The sequence below is a fragment of the Tenrec ecaudatus genome, chromosome 5 (genome assembly GCF_050624435.1).
Source record: "Tenrec ecaudatus isolate mTenEca1 chromosome 5, mTenEca1.hap1, whole genome shotgun sequence".
Taxonomy (NCBI): domain Eukaryota; kingdom Metazoa; phylum Chordata; class Mammalia; order Afrosoricida; family Tenrecidae; genus Tenrec; species Tenrec ecaudatus.
In genome coordinates, this window is record NC_134534.1 from 139,364,526 (window position 1) to 139,390,313 (window position 25,788).

General features: G+C 44.7%; 1 protein-coding gene across 1 annotated transcript; it reads right to left on the reverse strand.

Moving 5' to 3' along the window:
* Positions 1-190: 190 nt before the first annotated feature.
* SNTN (sentan, cilia apical structure protein) lies at positions 191-14,941 on the reverse strand. Its single transcript, XM_075550885.1, has 4 exons — positions 14,832-14,941; positions 11,876-11,910; positions 7,511-7,650; positions 191-343 (listed from the first exon to the last, which is right to left on the reverse strand). Exons 1-4 carry the CDS (start codon positions 14,939-14,941, stop codon positions 191-193), a joined length of 438 nt encoding a protein of 145 aa, XP_075407000.1.
* Positions 14,942-25,788: the final 10,847 nt, after the last annotated feature.

Sequence of the window (25,788 nt, forward strand, 5' to 3'; positions counted from 1 at the left end):
CGCCCAGAGTCCATATTATTCAAATAATACAGACACGTGTGAATATACTTTTGGCATAACCCTGGCTCTGGCTATTAGAAATCAGAACCATTTCAGGCAACCCTAGCTGCTTGATGAATATATTCAATTAATTAAAACCAAGAAACTCTTATTGTGTGACACCAGCTTTGCCTTTATTTTAGAAACTATTTTATGACTTTGCATGCCATATATTTTGTAGCAGATCTGACATTACAGTGATGCTTAGAAGCAAGACCATGAAATCCTCAAAATCAAGTTTGCTTTCTGTGTGCTTTTCCAGTTCAGAAAGGATCTCTCTGTATTTTCGTTTGTTCTCCTGTCCCTGAAAGAATAAAGAAGAGTAAGTAAAAGCCTACTTCACTGGCCACCCTGAGTTTACAAGTAATAAGCAATAATGAATACATTCTGAGCAATAACAGCCTGTCAAATGGTTACCCATTCTGCCAGATAAGCATTGTGTTAAAGAGTCTACAAATTACCTCATTTAATCCTCACATGATCCTCACAATGAGCTCACTAATATTTACTATGGCTATTTCCAATCGATAAAATCATTATCAGAGATTCAGTAATAATAAGGAACTCTTCATAAGTTATTTAGTTATGGTTGCACCTGTATTCTTAGCCTTGCCTTCCCAGTTTCAGCATCCATGTTTTCAGTCTAGCTCTGTTTCCAGATTTTCAAAACAGAATTTCTTAGCGCCTCCTCCCCTCCCCCAACCACAAACACTGCTGATGGGACTATAAAATGGGGCAATCATTGTGGAAAATGGTATAGCACTATGCTTCAGCAATCCTATATGTGGTCTTTGTACATCTTCAAGAAATAAGAGCACACTGATACGTTAGCCAACCGGATCGCTGAAGACAAAGGGGTGCAGAAGCAACTGTGGCAAAGACAGCTGATGAAGCACACCCATTCAAAGAAATAGTGTTTGGGCTCTTGAAGGCTGATAGCTAAACTAGTGGCCATTTAGCAGGGAAGCAACAAAGTCCACATGGAAGAAGCACAGCAGCCTGTGTGACCACAAGGTGTCGGCGGGAACAGGTATCATGTTCAAGAACAAGCACTCAAAATTGACACGAAGAAGCGAAGACAAAGTGTATACCCCAAACCCTCCTGTATGACAATTGAAGGTGTCCTCACAGAAGGGCCAGACTGGAGGGAAGCTATAACCAGGGTGAAGTAGAGCACTGATGAAACACACAACTATGCTCTAGTTCTTCAGGATTTCATCCCCTTACTATGGCGGTCCCAGTTTTACCTCATTAATCTTGTTAGACCTGCATATTTTCATTAATATAGTACAGATTGTCTGTTGCCTGAGATCCAAGATAGATGAACCCTGCAGAAATAGTAATGGAACAGTCATCCCCTGGGCTATGGGAAGAGAAGTGGGGAGAAGGGGAACCAATAGCAAAGATGACTGTAATCCCACTCCAGGGGAACGAATAACAGAATTGTAAGTGAATGGATACAGTGGATGGTGTAAGATATGGCAAAAAAAGAGAGAAAGAAATAAGAGCATACAGTATATGCACACCAATGTTTATCACTGTACTGTTCATAGTAGCAAAAAATAATGGAAACAACCTAAACGCTTATCAATAAAAGGCTGGATAAACAAAGTGTGGTACATACACACAGTGGAACACTACACAATGTTAAAAAGTACTGATGAGCCTACAAAACATCTCGTGACATGGTGGGTCTGGGGGGCTCTATGCTGGGTGGAATAAGTCCATCACAATAGGACCAACATTGTATAAGACTGCTATTGTGAGAAGCCAAGGAAACATTTTATACAAAAAAAGCACTCTCTAATGGTTACAAGAATGGGGGTGATGGTGGGTTACGTTGGGTGAAGGGGAAGGCACAATAATAGTGAAATCAACAACAATAACAACAAAATGATGGAGGCAGGGGAAGGCCCGGGAGTGCCAGAGTTAAAAGCCACAGAGGTAAAGTCTGTTGTACACACACACAATGCTGAGTAGATGAACACGGGTTGAACAAGTGGGGGAGGGACAGTGAGAGTATACCCACCAATAGCTATAGGTTTGACAGAGGCTATTTCTACATGCTTATTTACCTATGTTCTAAATGGATCCATAATTGTGATGGACCACATTAGGGCACAGTTATGAAAAGTTATATGTATCCAATGCCATGAGAGAACAAGCTGTTGGTGGTAGGGGCAGAGGATCACAGTTCCAGGAGGCATCAAGGTCAATTGGCATGACACAATCCACTAAGGTGAGTAGCAACTGGGTTTTTAAAACTCTTGAACAGTTCTCTAAGGTGCAGCAATTGGTCCAGAGCAAAGAAGAGCGAAGAAATGGAAGACACAGGGAAAGAATTAGTCCAATGTACAAATGGATCGTGCAAACATCAGCCTTCACAACCCTGAGACCTGAAGAACTAGATGGCACCTGGCTACCTCTACCAACTGTTCTCAAAAGAATCACATTAGAAGGTGCTAGAGAGAGTGGGAGAAAATGGTGGAAAGAAGTAAAAAATATATATATTTTAAAAAAACGACCTGGATAAGGTGTTGATGGGATCTGGTATCAGCCATCTAAGACCCAAAACAAAATCGTACCCAATGTGAATGGTGGGGCAGGTGGGGCATGGAGTGGAGACCCAATGCCCATCTGTAGACATTGGACATCCCCTCAGAGAAGGGTCATAAGGAAGAGATGAGCCAGTCGGGGTGCAGTAGAGCACGGATGAAACATACAACATTCCTATAGTTCCTTACTGGTTCCTTCCCTCCCACTAGAATGACCTTGATTCTACCTCACAAATCAGATTAGATCAGAACACACACACTGCTGCAGTTAAGAGCCCGCAACACAGGGAAGCCAGGATATGTAAACACCTCAGGGCCAAAAATGAGAATAGAGATACTATTGTACTGAACTGTATTTATATTCGGTTCAATCAGAAATGCTCAGCCATATGCCAGCTGTCACATACCATCACACCAAATGAGTAAGGGGCATTTGCAATGGGACACATTGCACTTAACAGCCACTGAGCCATTCTTGTTCCTCAGGATGTTCTCAGGACAGCCCTCCCTGCCGACCTGAGTCTTCCTTGAAAAGAGTCAGATTCTAAGACAGTGATTCTGTTACTTTACCAGTAGACAGGCCTCTACTCAGAAGTCTGAGATGGGTAGAGGTCTTCTCCCATTTTTCTGCCTACTGTAAGTATAGTGAACTGACTTCAGTCAAGTCCTCTTGGGGGCACAACCAGTCCTTTGCTTTTTATATCTTTTTTTGTGGTGTCTTCAGGTGCTCCAAAAAGCCCAGGTGGCTTGGTGGGTTCTGCACTGGGCTGCTAACCACAAGGCCAGCAGTTTGAACCTACCAGCCACTCCAAGGGAGAAAGATGAGACTAGTTCTTCTCAGACAGATCTACAGCCCTGGAAATCCACAGGGGCGGTTTTACCTTGTCCTACAGGGTCACTTTGAGTCTGAACTGACTTGATGACAGAGAGTTAGGTTTTAGAGTTATGTGCTCCGTTTTATTGTATTTAAAAGAAACGTGTGTGTCAGAGTCTAAGTGGCTGAGTTTTTGGAAGAAGATATTGCCAGATTTTTTTCCCCCTGAAATGTGTCTGAGTGGATTTGAACTTTTAACCTTTTGTTTTGCAGCTGAGTGCATTAACTATTTGCACCACCCAGGAACTTCATAGAGTGTTGCAAGCCAAGTATTGTGTTTGGACATTTGGGAAAGGGGATGGTCCTTCTAGAGCGCACACCTGAGCCAAAAGGTCTAGCTCAGTTTGACAGCTCTGCAATGGAGTGTGAAGAGAAAGCCCAGTTGGAGATGAAGGGGACCCACTGTTTTTGCCATTGACCTTGTGTGTGTTTCTGCCTTAGGGAATCTTACAGAAGGGGTGGATGGCCCACAGCAGTATGCAGAAGTCTCATGTTTGCTGAGTGAAGTTAAATGATGATCACTGGTACTGAGAACACCCCAGGATGGACTGTCCCCCGAGTTCCCATTGGCTGCCTCTCATCTCCAGCAAGGAGCATTACATGAAGGTCTGAATGGGTCTGTTCTAGTAAGACCCAGAAATCGTCTGCCTTTCTTGGGCTTCACCTGCATGACAGCAGGCTAAAGGTATCTTTCCTAATGAATTCAGGTTTTAATATCTCCCCTGTGGGGTCCTCTGAAGGGCGATGCATGAAGTCAAGGGGAAGGACCCCTTAGGTCCTTATTTTCACACATGGTGAAAGCTCGCTGAGGATTTGCCAGACTACCAGGCGAGATCTGGAGCAGCAAATGCTACAGGTTTAGGCCTCCAGCCAGGGCTGGCAGCATAGAGGAAATGTTTACCGCCTTTCTTTGAAGACTCCCCAAACCTTTTTTATCTCACACAAAATGTCGCCTACAATCATTTTTTAAAATGTTTAAAAAGTAATGCATGTTTATTTGGGAAAACTTAGAAAATGTATTTTTAAAAAGTAGGAAAAACTCTATCACCCAAAGATAGCTAGCTACTCTTTTTCTAAAAAAAAAAAAAAAAGTTTTATTGGCAGCTGTTCATGTAACAGACAATTTACTCACTCGGTTTTGTTAAGACAGTTGGGCCTTAAGTGGAGAGCAAATGCTTTGAGAATGATTGGGGCGGGGAATGTATGGATTGTTATAAGAGTTGTATGAGTCCCTAATAAAATGTAAAAAAAGAAAAGGGAAAAAGAAAATGATTAGGGCAAAGAATGTACGGATGTGCTTTATACAATTGATGTATGTATATGTATGGATTGTGATAAGAGTTGTATGAGCCCCTAATAAAACATTAAAAAAAAAAGATAGTTGGGCAATCAGCACCACAATCACCCTTAGAACATTTTCTTCTGGTGCCCATTGTTGCTAGCTCCACCTCACCCCATCCTCCCCTGCCAGGGCCCGAGGCCATTATCAACCCACTTAGTGCCTCGATAGAGCGAGGTGTCCTGGATTTCATGTACGGCAAACCATAAAAAAATGCACAGGAAACACCCCCCACCAACTCAACAACAACTAGATAAAACAGAAAAACCTCCATCAAAATAAAGCAGGAGCTATTGTAAACAGAAACAACTTAAAAATGGGTCAAGAGAGATTAAGTGATACGGTGCTAAATGTTCACCTGACTTCATCTGCCGTAATCAATTTTACAATGCTCTCTGGGAGCAAGGCTGTTTACATGCCGGACTATGGAGGTTTACCCAGGTGTGGACCTTGAGAAGGAATTTGGGGCTTCTGCTGCCACCCGCAGCCTTCTGTAAACCCAGTGCTCATAATTCAAGCTCATACTTTTTCTTCCTTCTCAGTTGGATTTTATGATTTACAATCTTTGGATCACATAGGCTGGTGTGCTTCTTCCAAGAACAGGAACATGGGATTAAGTGATAATGGATTTTCCCCACAATTATTTTGAAATCATGCTTAAAAATGACCGATAGTTTCTTTTTTAACATCTCAGCCCACACCTAGAACCTTGCCATCAACTTTCCTTTAAGTGTTTCCTTGGTCTGTCTACCAATCAATATTGGGGATGTGTGCTCTGACCGAAGCTACCTTTTCATCTTAGACATTCTCCCCAGGTCAGTATTTCCAGAACTACGGAGAGAGACAGCTGGCAATATTGAATGTAGTTTTAGGTAATACCAGAATAAATATTAAAACGAGTTCACAGTCATCTTCTTTTTTTCTTTTACTCTCATTTTCCACTTGCACCTACTGGAGTTACACTGCAAAAAGATGGTGAAATATCCTTATAAAATACCCCCTTTTTTCAGCAGAGTTCAAGAAAAACCATTCTGAGTAAAGACAGGCAAATATAGAGAAATAGTGACGATGGTATTCTACTGACTGAAGTTTAAGAGATCTGCCTTGAGAAAGAATTTAGCGCACTCCTTCTGGTGTTGTTGTTAAATGCTGGTGAGTTGGTTCCGACTCACAGTGACCCTACTACGCACAACCGAATGAAATATCACCTGGCCCTGCACCATCCTCCTAATTGTTGTTCTGCTTGAGTCCATAGTTGCAGCCACTGGATCAATCCATCTTCTTTATAGTTTTCCTCTTTTTCACTGTTCTTCTACCTTACCAAGCATGGGGCCCTTTTCCAGGGCCTGGTCTCTCCTGAGCACATGTCCGAACAATGTCGGATGAAGTCTCTCTGTGCTTGATTCTAGGGAGCAGCTGCTAACCCTCATCTTTGTAGCTCCAATATAGATCTCCATCCTTTCCTTTCAACTCATAAATCCTGCTACTGCTTGAATATGACCACTGGAATGTAGCAAGAACATCTTCTCATTCTACAACCAAAAAAACCAGACTCACTGCCATGGAGTTGATGCTGACCCAGAGTGACCCTATAGGACAGAGTAGACCTCCCCTCGTGGGTTTACAAGATAGTAACTCTTTACAGTGTAAAAATCCTCATCTTTCTCCCTTTGAGCCACTGGTGGCTTTGAACTGCTGACTTTGCTGCCTCCAGCCATTCTTATTCCTTCCTCCCTTTGGTCCTTCAACTCTTAAATGCCAACTTATGAGTAAATTCTTTTCTAATTGCCAAATGCCACTCAGATTTTTCTGTTTCGCTCCATTTTCACCACCCTAGTTGAGGTCATCATCACCTTTTGGGGGGATTTCTTTCCAACAGTTACTCCCTTCGCTGCGCCCCCCCCCGCCCCGCCCTAGTCTGGTGCCCACAATATAAAGGGCATTATTGGTTAGTCCTGGAAGTAGAAACAATGCATGACTTCCCCTGGCCTTCAGCTAGCCCTCTGTAGGAGTTTGCTTCTACCCACGTCTCTCCCCTCACACCCAAAGAGCCAAACTCAGTGCCGTTGAGGAGATTCCTTTCATGCGATCCTGTAGGGCAGAGCAGAACTACTGCTTCGGGTTTCTGAGGCTCTAAATCTGCACAGGAACAGAACGTCTTATCTGTCTCCCATGGGGCACCTGGTGGGTCTCAACTACCAACCTTTAGATGGCATCCCCACTACATCACCAGCCTCATCTCCCATCAAGTCCCACTGCCCTCTGCTTCTGGCCCAAATGGAGGCAGCTCTTTGACTTGCCTTCGGGCCTCATTCCATGCCACATCCCCAGACCGACCCATCGTCTCACCTGCCACCTCCTGCTCATTTTTCAGAACACAGCTTATAATTTAACCTTCTAGAAGTTCCTCTTTGATCACTGCCCGAGGAGAATCTGACTGCTCTATTCATCCACAGTCTAATTTTTATTCCTCCATAGCCTTTTGCAGATTTCTAATTACTTGCCAGGATAGATGATTACTCTGCTGGATTACTAGCTGTTCCTTGAACTGACCCCGGTGCCCGGCTCACTGCCTGGCACCAGGGAGGTGTTCAATAAGCCATCTGAAAAACAACGTGAACGTTGCCCTCCGTTGACGCTGCTGACTCTTGAACCAATCAGTGTGGGTCACCCCTCTTTATTCAGGCATGCTCATTTCCTTACCTCTGCAAATTTCCCAAATTGAGTATACAGCAGATATTTGGCTTTAGCTTTTCCAAGTTGCCCATCAGCGTCACAGGCATTTCTGAATATCAGCGCAATGGTGGCCATAGCTTTTTCCAGATCTGAGCCCTTCCGAAGAGCTATGAGAGGAAAAACAAGCAAAGAAGCCTTCTTGGTTAGAAATTGCCCTTCCCCAGACTTGGGGCCGGATCTTCCAGGAGCACTGTGGGGAACAGGGCTGGAGGGTGGACATCCAAGTGACCCTGGGCTTGGATTCATCTGGGAGTGGGTCGAGGTGGTGTCTGATCCTGGCTCATAAAACAACAGAGAACAAAATTTCCCCTTGAAGGAATGACAATGAATGGAATCAGGTGGCTCCCTTGGAGGACTAAGGTGTACTTGACCTGAGCCATGCAATTTTCAGTCGCCTCCTATCCATTGGACAATTACTAAAGAAGGCAGCTGAAGAATCGATACATTTGAAATATGGTGTTAGCAAAGATCATTGAAAGTACTATAGACTATCAGGAGAAAAAACAAATCTATCATGGAAAAAGTCCAGCAAGAATGCTACTTACATGCAAGGAGGACAAGACTTTTTCTCACCTACTTTGTCAAGAGGGACCAGGCCTGCAAAAGGATATGATGCTTGGTCAAGTGGAGGGTCATTGAAAAAGAGAAAGGCCCCCAGAGAGGTGGACTGATACAGTGACTGAAACCATGGACGCAAACATAGCAACGGTGAGGATGGCACCTGTCCAGGCAGTGCTGTGTTCTGTTGTGGCCGTGGGAACTAGCTCAACAGCCCCTAGCAACCACCACAAAGCCCTGCGCGCTTTGGGACCTTAGGGAATCCTTTACCTCTCTCAACCTAGGACAGGCAATTGGCAAACATTTTCTCCCAGTCTGTACATGGCCACTGCATTCTCTTGATAGGCTTTTCACAGAGTCAATGTTTGAAATTTTAATAACCTCCAGTTCATTATTTTTTCTGTTACAGAAAATTGTCTCCTTCCCCCTAAAAGTTTTATAGCTTGATAGTTTGCAGCCAAATAGGTTATTCATTTAATTCTTATTCATTTGAGGTTCATTTTTCTATAAGATGAAACCTAGGTCAAAGTGAATCTTTAGTTGGTGGGTAACTGACGGCTCCCACATTGTTCATTTCAAAGGCCATTCTTCCTCCAGCGGAGTGCTTATTCATTTCAGTCAAGCTTCAGTTGGGCATATTTGTTTACGTACTTTGTGAGTTCTCTAGTCTGTCCCACTAGCCTCTCCACAAGTACCCCCTATCTTCTTGAAATACCATTTTATTGTGGTGTCTTTGGTGAACTCATGGCATAGTGCTCACACATCTTGGCCGCTACCCCAACTGCTCTGCAGGAGAAAGGCGTGGCACTCTGCGCTGTGCAGATGTATAACTTGGGGATCCCCGCAGGGCAGTTCTTCTCTGCTCTGTGGGTTCTCCGGGCGTTGGAATAGATGGCGGTGCTTTTTGGTTTTATGTTGGTGAAAGTTTCCAGAGTAAATTAGATTCAAGTCTGAAAATTTTTAGACATTTGCCCTTTGCCCGATGTATCTGCATTTGCTTTGTGTTCTGGTTGTCCTACTTCCTGTATTCTAGTTTCCCGCCTCCTTATTTTCTTGTTTCCCATGTGTGAACATCCTTCCCAGCATAATCTTAACTACTTTTCAAAAAACCCATGGAGGTAGTTGCGACCCCGAGGCCCTGATGCAAGGAGAGATTAAGATCTTTGCGGTTCCGTTTAGGAAGGGGCAGAGGAGTGATCAGGAGGGCATTGGCCATGATGGAATACCTCCCTGTAAGGGCAGCCTCTGAAAGTACTGGTTTCCACTTCATTCCAGGTAGTTTCCAACCGTCTGAGGAATCGTCAGGCTGCCTACTCTGGCTGGGGACACCCCCTGGATTAGGAAAGCGCTCTTGAAAACACAGCATGCGACCTCTCTCCAGCCCACCCTGGACTGTACAATAGCAAATGCTCGTGGTGGAAGCAGCAGCAGAAAATATTCAGCCTCAAAAGACCCCAAGGAGCTCTCCTCTACGACTGACACGGCAGCTGTTTTGCAAGACGTTTGGTTTCCTGTTTTCATGGCTGGGTCCATCCCTCTATGAACCTAGCATGCTGACTCCTAGCTCCTGGCTTGCCTGTCTCGCCGAGTTTTGAGCAACTATGGGAACTGTGGAAGGCTAAGTACCAGTCAAAACCCCGGGGACCGATGTGTCTGTTTTGGCATCGTTTATCAGCTCTCTTGTGCTTGGCGTGGGAAAGAAGGAGAGACTGGTAAGCCAAGCCATTGATGTCTCCCTCTCTGGCTTTTTCTTACCCAATTTAAAAGAAATCATTTTATGGGGGCTCATACAACTCTTATCACAATCCATACATACATCAATTGTGTAAAGCACATCTGTACATTCTTTGCCCTCATCATTCTCAAAACATTTGCTCTCCACTTAAGCCCTTGGCATCAGGTCCCCCTCCCTCTCCGCTTCCCCCTCCCTCCTGAGCCCTTGATAATTTATAAATTATTATTTTCTCATATCTTGCCCTGTCTGACGTCTCCCTTTACCCACTTTTCTGTTGTCCATCCCCCAGGGAGGAGGTCACATGTAGATCCTTGTAATCAGTTCCCTCTTTCCAACCCACTCTCCCTCTACTCTCCCAGTATCGCCAATCACACCACTGGTCCTGAAGGGATCATCTGTCCTGGATTCCCTGTGCCTCCAGCTCCTATCTGTACCAATGTACATCCTCTGGTCTAGTTAGGCTTACAAGGTAGAATTGGGATCATGACAGTGTGGGGGGTGGGGGACAGGGGTGGTGGTGGTGTCAGTTCTGACTCACGGCGACCTCGCCGGTCCGGATGGAGCTGGAGAAGTGCTTCTATGCTGGGGGTTTCCGAGACAGCCGCTCTTTCTTTGCAGGAGCAGCACGCCTCCTCTTTTTCCCAAGGAGCAGCTGGTGGTTTCGAATTGCTGGTCTTGAGGTCAGCAGCCCAATGCATAGTCATCGCCCTGGCAGGGCTCCTCTATCAGGATGACCCTTTTGTCATTCCTCATTCACTAGCACCTTCTGAGCTGGCACTCTACAGGAGACTGAGACAGGTGCGTCACCGAGAGCATTGTCTGCAGTCATCCACTGAGCACAGACACATGTTTAAACAGGTCCTGTTTGCAATAAACCCATGCGTGAACCCAAACCCATGTAGTAATGCCTTTTGACTCATCCTTGTATTTATTCACCAGCCCTGTCCTCATTCTGTGTGTCCCTGTAGAGTGTACGTGGCTAATGCTTTTGCCTCCTAACGAAAGGGCGGAGGTTCAAGTTCACCCAGAGGCTCCTTAAAAGAAAGACCTAAAAACCTACTTGTGCAAACTCAGAGCCCAGTTCTACCTTGACACACACGGGATCACTGTGAGCCAGGGACGACTCAACACCAACTGGTCCTGACTGGCTTCTTCTAGTTCTGGGGTGGGGTAGTGACCAGTATCCAAACCATTAATCCAGGACTTCAGTCCGTCTCACATATTTCCGTTACAAAACTGTCCTGACTGGGAAACATGGTGTTAGAAATTGGATGGAACACCGATCAAATGCTTCTGATGTTGTTGCATACATTGTGAGAAAGAAACGCTGGTCTGTCCTGCGCTATCGAGTAAAAGTAATCATATTTTCATAAGATGGAGATTTATTTAGATAAAAATTTCAAGAGTCTCTTCTGGAGAGAGGGCCAGCAGTCCTGGGAGGAAGGACACCTGGAAGATGGTAATAGCTTCGCGGGATGGGTTTAGGAAACGGACGGCAGCCTGCGCAGGGCACTCTGTAAACTTCCGAAGGCACGCCTTTGGAAATGTTCTGTGTGTTTTCCTTCCTTATATTGCTACTTCGAGGGCAATGCTGCTATTTCATTGCCTATAAAATTGGATTCCAAGGGCAAACATTCATACTTTGGGAGTTGGTCACACTGTGTTTTCACTCTGTCAGCCGAGCAGTCAGCTGTTGATTGCACCTTGAGCATTGAGGAGGCAGATGTTTTGGCCTGGCCATACTGAGGAGGTGACCCTTGGGCAGGAAACTGGACTCCAGGGAAGGCCACTGAATGACGACTCCAGGGATGCCTGCGCTTAGCGCTGCCTTTGGGAGCCCGGCTAAGTTAATTAGTAAGTTAATTCTGCCAGTGGGCCTCAGTTACCAGATCTTTCAAAGGAACATTATGAATGTTCGGCTAATTTCCCACATGCTCCCTGACCTCTCTGACCCTCTTGGATGCCCCACTGCTCTTGCCTTGATTGGCCATCCTGCTTGAATAGAAGCACGTATGCCCCTCAGCCCACGCCTTCCTTACCTTTAATTGAAGCCAGTTGTTTAGATATGGAAATGCTGCAACAAAGGGAACAAAACATAATGAGCTTGAGTATTGATTGTGCGATACAAAGTAGAGTAATAGAAAGACGTAACAATGGAATAATATTTGATTTGTTTAAGCTGAAAGTTCATGCAGCAAATTCCGTTTCGATGCGGTAATTCCTACCCAAATAACGGTCACACTGTTTACATTTCTCACTGTGTGCCATGTCGCTCTTTCCATTCCACTTGGGCCATTCCACGTGCCCTGGCTTCCCTGCCCTCTATCTTTTCATCTTTCTAAAAAAGAGCACTTTCCGACTGGCCTGATGCAGCTGATTTATTGAAGGAGCTCAGTGCTGTGGGTGATGATCTTTCTTTTCTAGCCTCACCTGTTAGAAAGCGAACTCATGCTGTCTGTTGAGTATTCTGGTGGAAAAGTGAGCTGTTTGTCAAAAGGCCCTCTCCCCTCGCCACGTGATAAAGAAGTGCCTGGCCCTAGGCAGTTCAGAGAGTCCTCAGATCCGTTATGGGGCCATGGGACTGCAGCCCTGGTGGCAGGTGGGTTTGAGTTTGTCTGTGATCTCCAAGGTTAGCAGTTCGAAACCATCAGCTTCTCCGCAGGTGAAAGACAGAGCTTTCTACTCTCCCAGGCTCGGAAGCGCACAGGGGCAGTTAGCTCTACTCTGTCCCACAGGGCTCCTATCAGTTGGCATCCACTGGATGGCAGTCGGTTCGAGCTGGATTTGGATCATGTGAGTAAAGCCCTCCAAAGGAAAGGGGTAGAAAGGACGTGAACATCTTCAATCTACACATCTCCATGATCTTTCCCGCCTCCAGCTGACAGAGATGGGAATCACCAGATTAGGAAAACCACATGGTGAAAGGGGCAAGGCCTCTCTCAGACTGGATCCCTACATGGGTCCCTGGATCAGAGCTGCCACACACCTGGTACCCACAAGCTGGGCTGGGACATGGAAAACAAAAAACATGTTGCTGGTTCCTTTAGATATTGAGATTTGTATAGATGATTATAGTGGATTATAATGAGAAAGCTGACATGAATGGTGAAAACATCATTTGATCTCCCATTGGACACATTTTGAATTTGCTCTGGTTTTTAAATATTTTCTACCTTCTTTCAAATGGGGGCTTATCTTTGTTGTATTTTGTTATTTTGGTTGCCTTCTTGATTCTCTGTTATGTATTTGCCTATGTCCCCTCTGCCCCGCCCCCCAGGATGGGTGAATTGAGAGACGATAATTAGATAAAGGGTTTTGGGGGTGGGGGCGGTATGGCAGGGAAGGTTGGGGGTGGGAGATGGGGAGCTAAAAATGAGTACAGAAATGAAGAAAATGTCTGAAAACTGATTATGGAAGCAATTGGACACTTCTTAATTTGACTCAACTATTGTACGATGTCTGGATCATGTCCTAATAAAATGGTTTAAAAAGAACAAAGCAAAAAATAACGTGGGATTTTGAATTTTATTTGTTCCAGGAGATTAACCTACTTAACTGAAATACCAGGTACTGTTCTGATGGGTGAAGATGCATCAGGAAATGCTCCCAACCTTTTTTGATGCTAGGCTGAAGCTTAAGACAGAAGTCAAACAAGTATGGGGCAGAAAGGAATAAATCAGACTATAGGTCATGGGAATGACATTTACTGGAGCCTAATGAATTGGTAGATATTTGCCAGGTGAAGAGTGTTCCAGACAGAAGGAATTGTGTGTGTGTGTGTGTGTGTGTGTGTGTTGCATGCTGAGGCACTGAGATGGGAGAAAGCAAGACACGATGAAAGGAAGTTCATTGTAGCTTGACCTGAAATACGGGGAAAGGTGGAAATAGTGGTGGAGAGTGACACAGAAGTCAAGGGCCAGGCGCAAGCATGCTGAGCCTTTGAAGCCTTAAGGACTCAGGTTGCTACTCTAAAGGCATTGAGGAAATAAATTTCCAAACATATCTGGAAAATGATTCCACTTGCTACAGTAGAAGTAGCTTGCAAACGGACTAGCTAGATTGGAGGCAGAGAGATAAGCCTTGCCTCCTTCCTAACAGCTAATCAAAGTGCACTTGATCGCATCTCTCTATGACGAGGGTAGCATTTGAGAAGTCAATAGAAATCAGAACTTGGTCACTTGGGGACAACTTCCTAAAAGGAAATTGGGGTTCAGAATGTGGTCTTGGCACTGACTAGCTGAAGGATCACATTTTGGGGAAGGCCTGCTTTTCCTATCTGTAAACGTAGGAGGTGAAGCATGGTCTCCTGGGCCCCTTAGTGTCTGCCTGTTGAATTCATCTTTATCTTCTAAAACCCTGCACCATTACCATGTCCCTCATGGAAGGGATTTCTCTGCCTCTATGTCACCTTCTCATTTGCACAATGGATACGTGTAACAAGGCATGTGTGATTTGGCATTGCCATGAACTATTTCTCTCTTCCATTCGTTCGGGCTGGCCTTGAGAACAAGGGCTGTGCCGTCTCTGTACTTCTTTCTACCCACCCCTCACCTAGGAAAGTCTTACCACTTGTTGGGTGTTTGGTGGAAAAGTTTTCTGAGCTAAAATTGGTCCCCTAAATAGAATTACATAAGCAAGAACATTTTTCATTTATTAGGACTAATTTGACACCCTCAGTTGAGAGGAGGCACTTTTCTCTGTTGTAGATAATTTGAGAAAATATGCTATACAGTTAAAAATCATTACTGTTTTTGATTTATAAATACTTCTCAAGAGACAAAGACAGTTGTTCCATCGCATCATTCCTTCAGCTTGCCATCAAAGGCAAATCAGTCCCCTTTGTTTCCTTCTGCTCCAGTTTTAAGGTGGATTTTCAGGGGAGGTAATAGATATCAAATGTGCAATATCTTGCTCATTAAGCTGCTGACATGGACTCTTTGGAAATATACCCACTAGCAAAAAGGAACTCAGTAAAAAAGAATGAGTGCCACTGACCTTTTGGGCATTTTCCTAGGTGCCAAGGTGGGCGCCAGGCCTGCAGAAGGACTGGGCCCCCTTTCCAAATGGAGCTCTTGGTCCTGGGTGCTGTGTGTGCAGCCACACATCGTCCGGCCTCCCGCTGTGTGGCTGCCTGCCTAGGAAACAGTCGCTTACCCTCTGTTACTATTGTCATTTACTCCATGACAACTACACACTGGCACGTTCAGAAGAGCTTCCCAGCGTTATGCATGTAGTCATTAAGCTGCTCATTTGTTTAATAAATACTCGAGGGTTTCCTGTGGGGTAGGCAGTGCACAAAGTATGGGAGGCATCATACATGGACCCTGGACACGAGTCACACAATGATTGCACCCATGAACAGGGAAAGGGGAGTCTAGGGAATTGGAGTCTGTCAGGGAGGTCAGGCAGAGTGCTCTGAGGAAGCGATGCTTTGCGAGGAGTGGAAGAATGGGGCAGGAAATTGCAGTGTGTTCCCTAGAGGATTGTGATCCCAGCAACACTGTGCAGGACAGATTGCTACCGCCTTAGAGAGTTTCCAAGACTGAAGGAAGGGCCTCTGAGGCGCTCTCGTGGCACAGCTGTTAAGCACTTGGCTGCTAACTGAAAAGCCATGGCTTGAACCTACGCAGTGATTCTGCCACAGAAAGATCTGGCAATCTGCTCTCATGAAGATCACAGACTAATGATCTTTTATCCTGCCATATGGGGTCACTAGGAGTTGACATCAACTCTATGGCACCTAACAACAACAAACCCCGAGGCAGAAGGGAGGTTGGCGATCAGGACACATTTCAGAAAGTCAATGTGGCTGGACCAGAGAGGCTGAGGGCGTGTGTGGCTCAAGCCGAGACTGAAGAGGGAACCTGGTGGACCTCACGGGCACACGTCAACCATGCCAGTTACTCTTTCCCAAAAGAATGAAAAACCATCAGCGGGGTTTGAACAAGGAGCTAAAAGAATTCAATTTACACTTTTGGCAAGGTTACTGCGGCTTCAGTGTTGATGTTAACACGAAGAGATGGTCAGAGTAAATGCAGATAAAATGGTAAGGAGGTCATGTGGCTCATGCTAGCTTAGAGTTCTTTCTCTCTAATTGGAGGCTGTGTCAACCCTCTCAAATGAGTCTGGTCCATGGAAGGTGGGCCCAATAGTGGCTTGAGTCACCGGTTAGTAGATGGGTGAGAAGAGCTAGAAATCTGAAGAGGAGCTAAGAATAGCCATTGTGCAGGCTAATAGTTGGCTTAAGGGACACCATTACTTTATTGCTGCATCACTGGTCACTGGGCCATTGTCAGTATGGCCATGTCACTCTCTCACTGCGTGCTCTCTTTGGATATTTTTGTCTCCCTTTACTCCACCTCTTGAGTAATTCCCTTAGTCTGTCTTTACTCAGATCTTCGAGGAAGAATTTGACTTGCCTATCTAATTACTGTTGGCCACACTGCTCAGAGTTTTAATGCCAGCCCAACCCATAGGCTATCAGTTGGTCTCATATTATGCAGTCCAGTGAGAGCTGGATGCAGCAGAGGCCACTTGACATCAACGGTGGTTGGAAGGAGGCAGGCACAGCTAGGAGAAGGGGACAGAAAGAGCCATCTTCCAACACTTGCCTTCCATTGGCTAAGCCCACTAGGAAACCGTCAGCAAGATAGCCCGGAAGATGAAGTGAGTGAACATCAAGACACAGAGGAGGATGGGGAACAGAGTGGGGAAAATGGACACATAGGCAGGAGCCAACATGAAGATGAAGATGATGATGTGAATTAGGACGATAAGGATGAAAGGCAATGATGGGCATCTGAGATTTCCTGATGATCTTTTTGCCAGAAAAATTTCAAGCTGGCATTTACACACAAATATAGCAGCCTCGACAGGCAATTCATGTGATAATGTATCAGTGTTTGCCTCCCCCTGCACCAGAATCTCAGTCACATTATAGATCATTTGGATTATTGACAAGAAACCCTGGTAGCAAGCAGGGGAGTATCTACATTTCAGAGGTGGCACTGATATTTCTGCTGGGGGACATGGTGGGTCAATGGGGAGGAGCAACCTTACACCAGGAAGGGATGCTAAACAATAATTACAGGGAAACTAAGGGGAGGATAAACCTGGTTCTCTGTTTCTGGGTAGACACCTTTGATTAAGTTTCCACCCAACCCTTGGTGAACATGCCATGAACTAAGCACTGTGATGGTGACCTTCGATGCTGGTCTTACAGGGAACATGGCACCCCCCAAGGTCCCACCAGAAGGAGCTCAATGTGGAAGCCCAACTGAATGAACTGGGCCCTACCTCAAAACGACCTGTGGCCCTTGGTCAATGTGGAAGCCCAACTGAATGAACTGGGCCCTACCTCAAAACGACCTGTGGCCCTTGGTCAATGTGGAAGCCCAACTGAATGAACTGGGCCCTACCTCAAAACGACCTGTGGCCCTTGGTCAATGTGGAAGCCCAACTGAATGAACTGGGCCCTACCTCAAAACGACCTGTGGCCCTTGGTCAATGTGGAAGCCCAACTGAATGAACTGGGCCCTACCTCAAAACGACCTGTGGCCCTTGGTCAATGTGGAAGCCCAACTGAATGAACTGGGCCCTACCTCAAAACGACCTGTGGCCCTTGGTCAATGTGGAAGCCTAACTGAATGAACTGGGCCCTACCTCAAAACGACCTGTGGCCCTTGGACTTAGAACTGAAATACCGTGATGGAGAGGGAGCAAGTGATGGCCACATCGAGACTGTGGACATGGCAGTGGTTGAACCTTGGGTCGGACCCATGGCTCAGTGGGCATCCAATTAAAGGAGATCAAGAAACACCGTATATTTACTATCTCAATGTGCCCCCTTGCATTAGTATGAAAGGTATTAATTGGATAGCCAAGGATCTGCCCTTGTAATGAATGTTGCAGGAAGTTTTTCTCTAGCGCCAACCCCCCAGGCTCAATATAAGCAGAGCTTAATCACTGAAGAATCCCATCTGTACAAAGCAGCAACTCATGGCTGGCAGTTCACAGCTGGACTGTACTCGCATAAACTCCTGTTCTCGACAGTACCTTAAATTCTATGTCATTGGATAAATTATTGATATTAGCGATTCAATCGCCTCATACCCCAGGGGAATGATAGACAATGTTTTTCTTTTTTGTTTGTTTGTTGTGGTTTTTTAATGGGTTTCTTTGGTCATAATATGATAATGACTTCTAAATTAAACCAGCATCATTCATAATTTGTAGACAAGCAGATGGATTCTGCCCTTGCACTTAATTCTAGCCCCAATCCAAGCAGGTAGTTCTTATAGTATGGGCCTCTGGATACTCGCCTTCACGAAGAGATCACTGAAGGTAAGGGTGCTACAGCAAAGAGTGGAGAGGAAATGCAGATGGTGCCTGGCTATCGACTGGAACAGTGTCTGGGGTCTCCAAGACTCGTATTCAAACAAGCAGTCATCTAAGCGAGGCCTCACTCAAGTCTGCATCGAAGAAGCACCCCAGCCTGCGTGACCCACAGATGGTGATGACAAAATCCAAAACATGAAGAAGGGAAAAGGCTCAGAGCGTAAATGGTGAACGCCCACCTTGTAGAAGGCGATGGAGAACAATGGGAGTCCTAAACCCATCTGCAGAGTCGCCGGTCAGATGAAGTCTCTGGCAAGACCCCCTCTGGAGCAGGCAAGGGCCTTGAACAGCTTCGCTGTCAGACAGATTTTTATCCACCTGACTACGATGGTGAAACTACTGCCTGCATGATACCTTTTCAGATGACCTCCTCCTTGACCCAACCTGAATTGGCTCTAGGTTTAAATCTCTCTTGTGTGTTCCTTCACAGAAATTTCCTTCCTGAATTTATTTTTTCAATATTGCTGTGGTCTTTCCTTTCTCATTCTTTATTTTTACGTTGATGTTAACATTACTATTTTTCACTGTTCTGTTTTTTATCGTTTCTGTTGTTTCCTAGTTTATGAAGCACTGAAGAGTGGATGTATAGAGACAGTAATTGAAGCAATGGTTTAATGGGGTGGGGGTGGGGAGGGTGAGGGGAATTGGTGAGCACACAATGAATGTGGGAGGTGGAGGGAACTGACTGTGATGATGCATATGCATCTCTTTTCAAAAAGCAACTTAACTATGGAAGTATAGGCCATGTGAAGTTTATAGCAATAAAACTATTTTAAAAAAAGAAAGGAAACCCTGGTAGGTCAGGGGTTAAGTGCTTGCCTGTTGACCAAAAGGTTGGCGGTTCAAACCCACACAGAGTTCCACAGAAAGAAGACCCAGCAATCTGTCCCAATAAAGACGGGCAGTCTTGTCTGACAGCGCTCCTCTGTCACACAGAGCCACCACGAGTCACCCAACAGTCACAACAGGTTCTTCATGCGCGATCTCAAACCACCTGGGAAAGACTGTACTTCTTAAAGCTCTCAGAGTGAAGGGAGCGTTTGATGCACAGAGGCAGGTGTCGGTGTGGGAAAGGCACCATGTGTGGACGGTAAGCAGGAGGCCTGACAAACAACCCACGCGGGTTATTTACGAGCACAGAAGACCTCCTGCCGAAAGGCCACAACAAGGGACCTCTCACATGTCAACTCGGCAGGCAGCGTAAGATGAAACCCAAACCCGCCGCCATCAAGGGCATTGTGATGCACCACAACCTACCTATAGCACAGCCTTTGGAACCCCTTGGCATTATGCAACTTCAAAAATTATGGTAAATGTACATGCAGCAAAATACCATTCCAACACTTTCCACAGGTGCCATTTGGTGACCTTAATCATGATCATTTGGTGTCCAACATTTATTTCTAAACTTTCCATCACTCTGTGTCCCCCAAAGCAATGTGCTTCCCTTTCTTCCTCCTTGCCCTAGTAATCACAAATAAATGTAGGTCTCCGTGAATCTACCTATTCTAGATACCCAGCTACACGAGAGCACACAGTATTTGTCCTTTTGTCATTAACTTACCATATATACTCGAGTAGAAGCCAACCCGAATATCAGCCGAGGTACCTAATTTTACCACAAAAACTGCATAAAAATTGTGCTGAAAAAACTCAACTTATACATGAATATCTACAGTATTTCATAAACCATGATGTTTTGGAGGCCTATCTATGCTGTAGCATGTATCAGAAAGGTCACTTCTCTTTATGACACAATCATATTTCATTATATCTATGTACCATATTTTGTGTACCCATTCATCTATTGATGGGCATTTAGGCTTTTGGTACTGTTAAATGCGCAGACCAAACGTCCTGCCATAGAATGGATGGTGACTCACAGTGACCCTGTAGGACAGGGGAGAACTGCCCCTGTGGGTTTCTGAGACCTCATCATCTTCCTCCCTTGGAACGCTGGTGGTTTTGAACTGCTGACCTTGAAAAACGTAGCCCAACATGTGACCATTACTCTACCAGGGCTCTGCTAGGCATCTGCAAACAGTGCTATAACATTTCCATTTACATATTTGTTTTATGCTTTTTTTGGTAATTATTATTTGTGAGGTGTCTTACAAACACTTTTTATCTGTAAAACAACCATTAGGAATAGGGCTTGTTCACATTTACAAATGATAAAATTCAAGTGTAGAGAAGTCACATTACTGGTCCAGGACCCTAAATGGATGAGTCTGAATGGAAACCGAAGGCTGTGGGACTTCACACTTGAGGCCTTTTCTATTAAACCATGTTGCCTCCTGCTGTGCCATTGGGTCATTAAAACTGGACTTGTTCTCTAACGTGATATATTCTGACTTTCCAGAAACCCTGTGGGAAGCTGTATCAGAATTCCCCAGTTGGAGCATGCCTCGTCATCCTTCACATGCCAAAGCACACGTCACCTCTGCGTGACCACCCTCCACCACAGGCTTTGTATTAAAACATCACCCACATTCTCATGAGAGTGTAGGTATAAGATGATGAAACACACCACTAATAAAAGCTCCATTAGCACGTTGAGCACATGTACTCAATTCTTAACACGATCATTTGTGGGTATTAGGAGTGCTGTGAGCTGCTAATGGCAAGGTTGGTTCAAAGCCACCAGCTGCTCCTCAAGAGAAAGATGAGTTGCCTGCTCCCATAAAGATTTGCATCCTCAGTTTCCATGGAATCTTATGGTCTGCTTAGATGAGGCTGTCTGCTCATTTAAAGATTGACAGTCTTAGAACCTCCACGGCAGTATTCTACTCTGTCCTGCAGGGGTCTCTGAGTATGAGCCATAAAGATTTGTTGTTGTCGTTACGTGGCATCGAGTCAGTTCCAGCTCCTAATTGCCCAGTCCTCCTCCATCCTCACAATGGTTCCTCTGCTCGAGCCTATGGTTGCAGCCACTGTGTCCGTCCATCTCCCTGATGGCCGCCTTCTGTTTCCCTGGCCCTCCACTTCTCCAAGCATGGTGTCCTTCTCCATCTCCAGAGACTAGTCTCCCCTAGCAACATGTGCAAACTACTTGAGAAGAAGTTTTACCATCCCTGCCTCTGGCTGCACTTTCTCTCTCTCTCTCTCTCTCTCTCTCTCTCTCTCTCTCTCTCTCTCTCTCTCTCTCCCCCCACCCCCCACATGTGTGTCAGTGTGTGTATTCATATGTATATATGTGAGTATGTATATCTATATATATATGCTGTAATGGATCCATTAAGTTCAAAAACAGGTAAAACCAATCTATGATAAGAGAAGTCAGAATAGTCTATGATAATAGAAGTAAGTCAGAGAGTAGTGTCCTAGGCAGTAGACTTTGCTTGTGAGATTGCATGAAGGAACTTTTAATGGATAATAAAATTCTTGATCTGGTAGGCGGTAATATGGGTCAATACATATATAAAAACTTTTACTTCTAGAAAGTTTTATTAAACTATTTTGAAGAATTACGTTAAGCAAGGTATGCCTCTATTTGAGACCATTGTCACTGAAGACCTGGTCCATTCTCCTCCACAACCATCAGCTCGATCCCTGGCACACTCGCCATCTTTGAGCAGCCTCTCTTCCGCAAAGCGAGAAGGGCCCCCAGTCTCAGAAACCTACTTCGCCAACTAAACATGTCCTTAGTCTGTTACTGGAGGTGCCCTCTCCTCTCCAGTGGGAACTTGACAGGGAAATTCGTTTTGCTGAGTTCTACAGTTGTGCTGCCAGAAACTCCGTCGCACGAACAGCATAGTTGGGATGACTTGCACGGATTTCTTTTCAAGGCCTAATCTCATTCTGTTTTTCTTTAGCCCTTTCTGTTCTTTTTCTGCAATAAAAGGAAGCCAGAAACTTCCTGTATAGTCAAGTATAAGCCGAGTTTTTCAGCATATTAAAAAAAATTTATTGGGGGGTCTTACAGCCCTTATCACAATAACCCATCCTTCCATACTTTGTTTCAAGTACATACTGTATATATTCGTGTATAAGCTGAGTTTTTTCAGCACATTAAAACAAATAATTAAATCATTTTATTGGGGGCTTGTACAACTCATCACAATCCACACATGCATCCATTGTGTCAAGCGTTTTTCACATTTTTATGCAGTTACCGAGGTAAAATTAGGCGCCTGGGCAGATAACGGGCTGGCTGATGGCTGAGTATTTGCAGCACCTTCTTTCTTGCTGAGGCAGGATACTGCATCATCCAGCAAGGGTGGCCGAGGCCCTCCATGCTAGCATCACTGCAGCCATGGGCACTGGCACTTCCCGGCCCTTTCCTTCCTCTGGGTTGAGCTCAAAAGGACAAGGAGAACTCTTGCATAATTAGATCTTTACTTAGTCATCATTATATATAAGCCATAATGTTTTGATGTACGTTTTATGCTCCACCCCTCTAATCTGCCACTTACCTGGAACCTTGCTTTCTTGTTGTAGCTCATGTGCTACTACGATGCTGGAAGCTATACTCATGGTATTTCAAATAGCAGCAGGGTCCTTACTGATGGACAGGAGTCAGTGGAGCTTCTAGGCCGAGACGGACAAGGCAGAAAGACCTGATGATCTACTTCTGAAAATATCATAGATCCCAACAGAACATGGTCCAACCTTCTTTCTTTGGATACATATGTTCAAGAGATCAATGTGGGAAGTGGACAAAACAGAGGACCAGTGAGATGCTTGATGAGGTGGACTGGCACCAAAGCCATAACGATGAACTTGAACATACTGGCCATTGGAGAGATGATATAAGACCAGCCAATGTTCCATTCTGTTGTGAATAAGACTGTCATAAGTTAAGTGGAATAGATAGCAACTCACAAAAATTTACCATTCTTGAGTCTTTACTATGCTCTCTGCAGATGGAAGATATGATGGTCTGCTTCCATAAAGATTAGAGTCAAAAAAAAGAAAAGAAAAAAAGATTAGAGTCAAGAAAATCATACCAAGCAATTCAGTTCTATAGTACGTGGGGATCACCATCAGTTGAAATCTGGTTAATTGATTCAGCTTTTATTATGTTCATATGGTACTGGTTGTGTTTTTAAACATTATATTACTTAGTCGTTATAATAATGTAGAATAAAAGTAGTAACAATTCAATTTTGTAGCTGAGATCCTGAAACATAAAGAGATTAACTTTTTCATTCATTCACTAAGCAAGTACTTATTGAGCACTATTAAAATCACTGGGAACTAATGAAACTGCACCTGTTTTGTTATATATGTTTATTGTTGTTGTTAGGTGCCGTCAAGTTGGTAACTGTGCAACAGAAAAAACCCTGTCCTTAGCCATCCTCACAATTGTTCTCACGTTTGAGCCCATTGTTACAGCCGCTATGTCAATCCATCTAATATAGGGGTTTCCTCTTTTTCACTGCCCTTCTACTTTACCAAGCAAAAATGTTCTTCTCCAGGGGCTGGTGTTTCCTGGCAATATGTCTAAAGTATGTAACACAAAGTCTCATCATCCTTGCCTCTAAGGAGAATTCTGGCTCTATTTCTTCCAAGACATGTATGTTTGTTCTGTTGGCATTCCATGATACTTTCACTGTTCATCATCAACACCATAATTCAAATGCGCTGATTCTTCTTCACTCTTCCTTAGTCAGTGTCTGACTTTCATGCGTATATGAGGTGGCCGAACATACCATGGAGTGGGGCAGTTGCACCTTTGTCTTCAAAGTAACATACTTGCTTTTCAATGCAGCTTTTTATGCAGCAGATTTACCTCATGCAATGCCTTGTTTGATCTCTTGGCTGCCGCTACCATGAGCACTGATTGTGGATCAAAGCAAGATAAGAATCCTGGACAACCTCAATCTCATCTGCCTTTAGCAGGATGTTATCTACTGGTCTGGTTGTGAGGATTTCCATTTTCTTTACACTGAGTTGTAATCTATGCATGCTTCAAAAAGTCCACAAAAATGAAAACTGTCTTTTAATTCCATTATTCCATAAAAATTTTGAAGTCCCTTATACTTGTAGTTGACAGGCACCCTTGAGTCCATTCTAGCGCACAACAATTTCATGGAACAGAGTAGGGAGACATATAGTTTCTAAACAATATCCAGAATATCACTGAGGTGATGAGTGCTAAGAATCACAAAGGGCAGGGGGGTACATTATGTTCGTGGGAAATGGGGGCTAACAGACTGGGCAGGAAAAGTCTGGAGGAGGAGAGCGAAGAAAGCAGAAAGGCATCTTAGGGATGAGCTTTCAAGAAAATGAAGAATAAATAACAAAGTCTAACATGTGTATCTCCTTGGTTCCAGAGAACTACAGTGGCCACAGTATGATAAGGATTACTTAGATGGATTGTTGCCATTGTTATTTTTTTAGCAAGCATACTGTTATTTCAAAAAGTGAACTTTTTGTGAAAAAAATTACATGTTCACATGTAGCTGTGGGTGATAAAACAGAGATCCCATGAACCCTCAACCCAATGCTCCTGGTAACAATGTCATAGCGCGGCTGTTGACGCCGATACAGTCCAGAAACAGAACATCTGCATTACTCACTAGTCGCTCTCCAGTCAATTCCTACTCATGGAGGCCCCATGGCTGTCAGGATAGCGCCGTGGTCCATAGGGTTTCCAACGACCCAGTGTTTTGGAAGCAGGTTACTGAGCTTTGCTCCACCGGGAGCTGCTGGGTGGACATGAACCTTCAACCTGTTGGTTAGCAGTTCAGGGAGGTAACCATTTGCACAGCCAGGGGCTCCAAGGAATCTGTACTGCGCCCTTTCACATAATTTCCTTCCCACTCCCCTTTCCTTCAGAACGCTCAGCAACCTGCTCTCTGTTTCTACCATTTCATCATTTCAAAAATGGTCTATAAATAGATTCATCCAGTGTGTGACCATTTGGATTGACCCCCCCACACCCGAGCCAGTCATTATAATTCTCTGGAGATTCATACATCATGTAGTTAGTCCTTTTAATTGCTGAGTAATATTCCATGGCATGGATACACCAGGGGCGTCAAACTGGTGGCCCTCAGGCCGCATGTGGCCCCCAAGGTCATTTTTTGTGGCCGGCGATGCTGTGAAATAAAATGAAAATAGAAAAAATTATTATGAAGAAAATAGGGCGTAGGGGAGAGGGAGGCAATACCGCACACACAATTCCCTTGTGAGCCCTTTAACTACTGGAGACGAGTCTACACGTGGCCCAGTGTCTTTCCTGGGGCCTGTGGACGTGTCTAAACGTGCTGACTCAGTTCCGGCGACGTTTGGAAGCAATATGTCTGCCACTCTCAGTGTCACGTAATGCACACAGATCCCAATAGCGAAAAGGCTAAAAGGAGCATTCTGTGCTGTGCTGTTATGAATCATACCTAGCAGCAGCGCTAGTTAACATTTTTAGAGGGAAGCCATGACGACTGTGCATCACGTTTGTCAGCTGTCCAACGTTCTGTGGTTTTTATTAGTTACTTTGTTTTATTTTCCCTGCACAACATAAGAGGTGACTGAAAACTGGTAGGAGGAAAACGCTGGAAAGTTTTGGGTAAAAAAAGAATAATTTCAGTTTTATAAACACATTAAATAAAAA

Coding starts and splice junctions, on each gene's coding strand:
- SNTN (XM_075550885.1), bottom strand. CDS start 14,941: ATGTGTGGCTGCACACACAGCACCCAGGACCAAGAGCTCCATTTGGAA. Junction 7,651..11,875: donor ACAACTGGCTTCAATTAAAG/GTAAGGAAGGCG, acceptor TTCCTCTCATAG/CTCTTCGGAAGGGCTCAGAT. Junction 344..7,510: donor AATTTGGGAAATTTGCAGAG/GTAAGGAAATGA, acceptor TTATTCTTTCAG/GGACAGGAGAACAAACGAAA.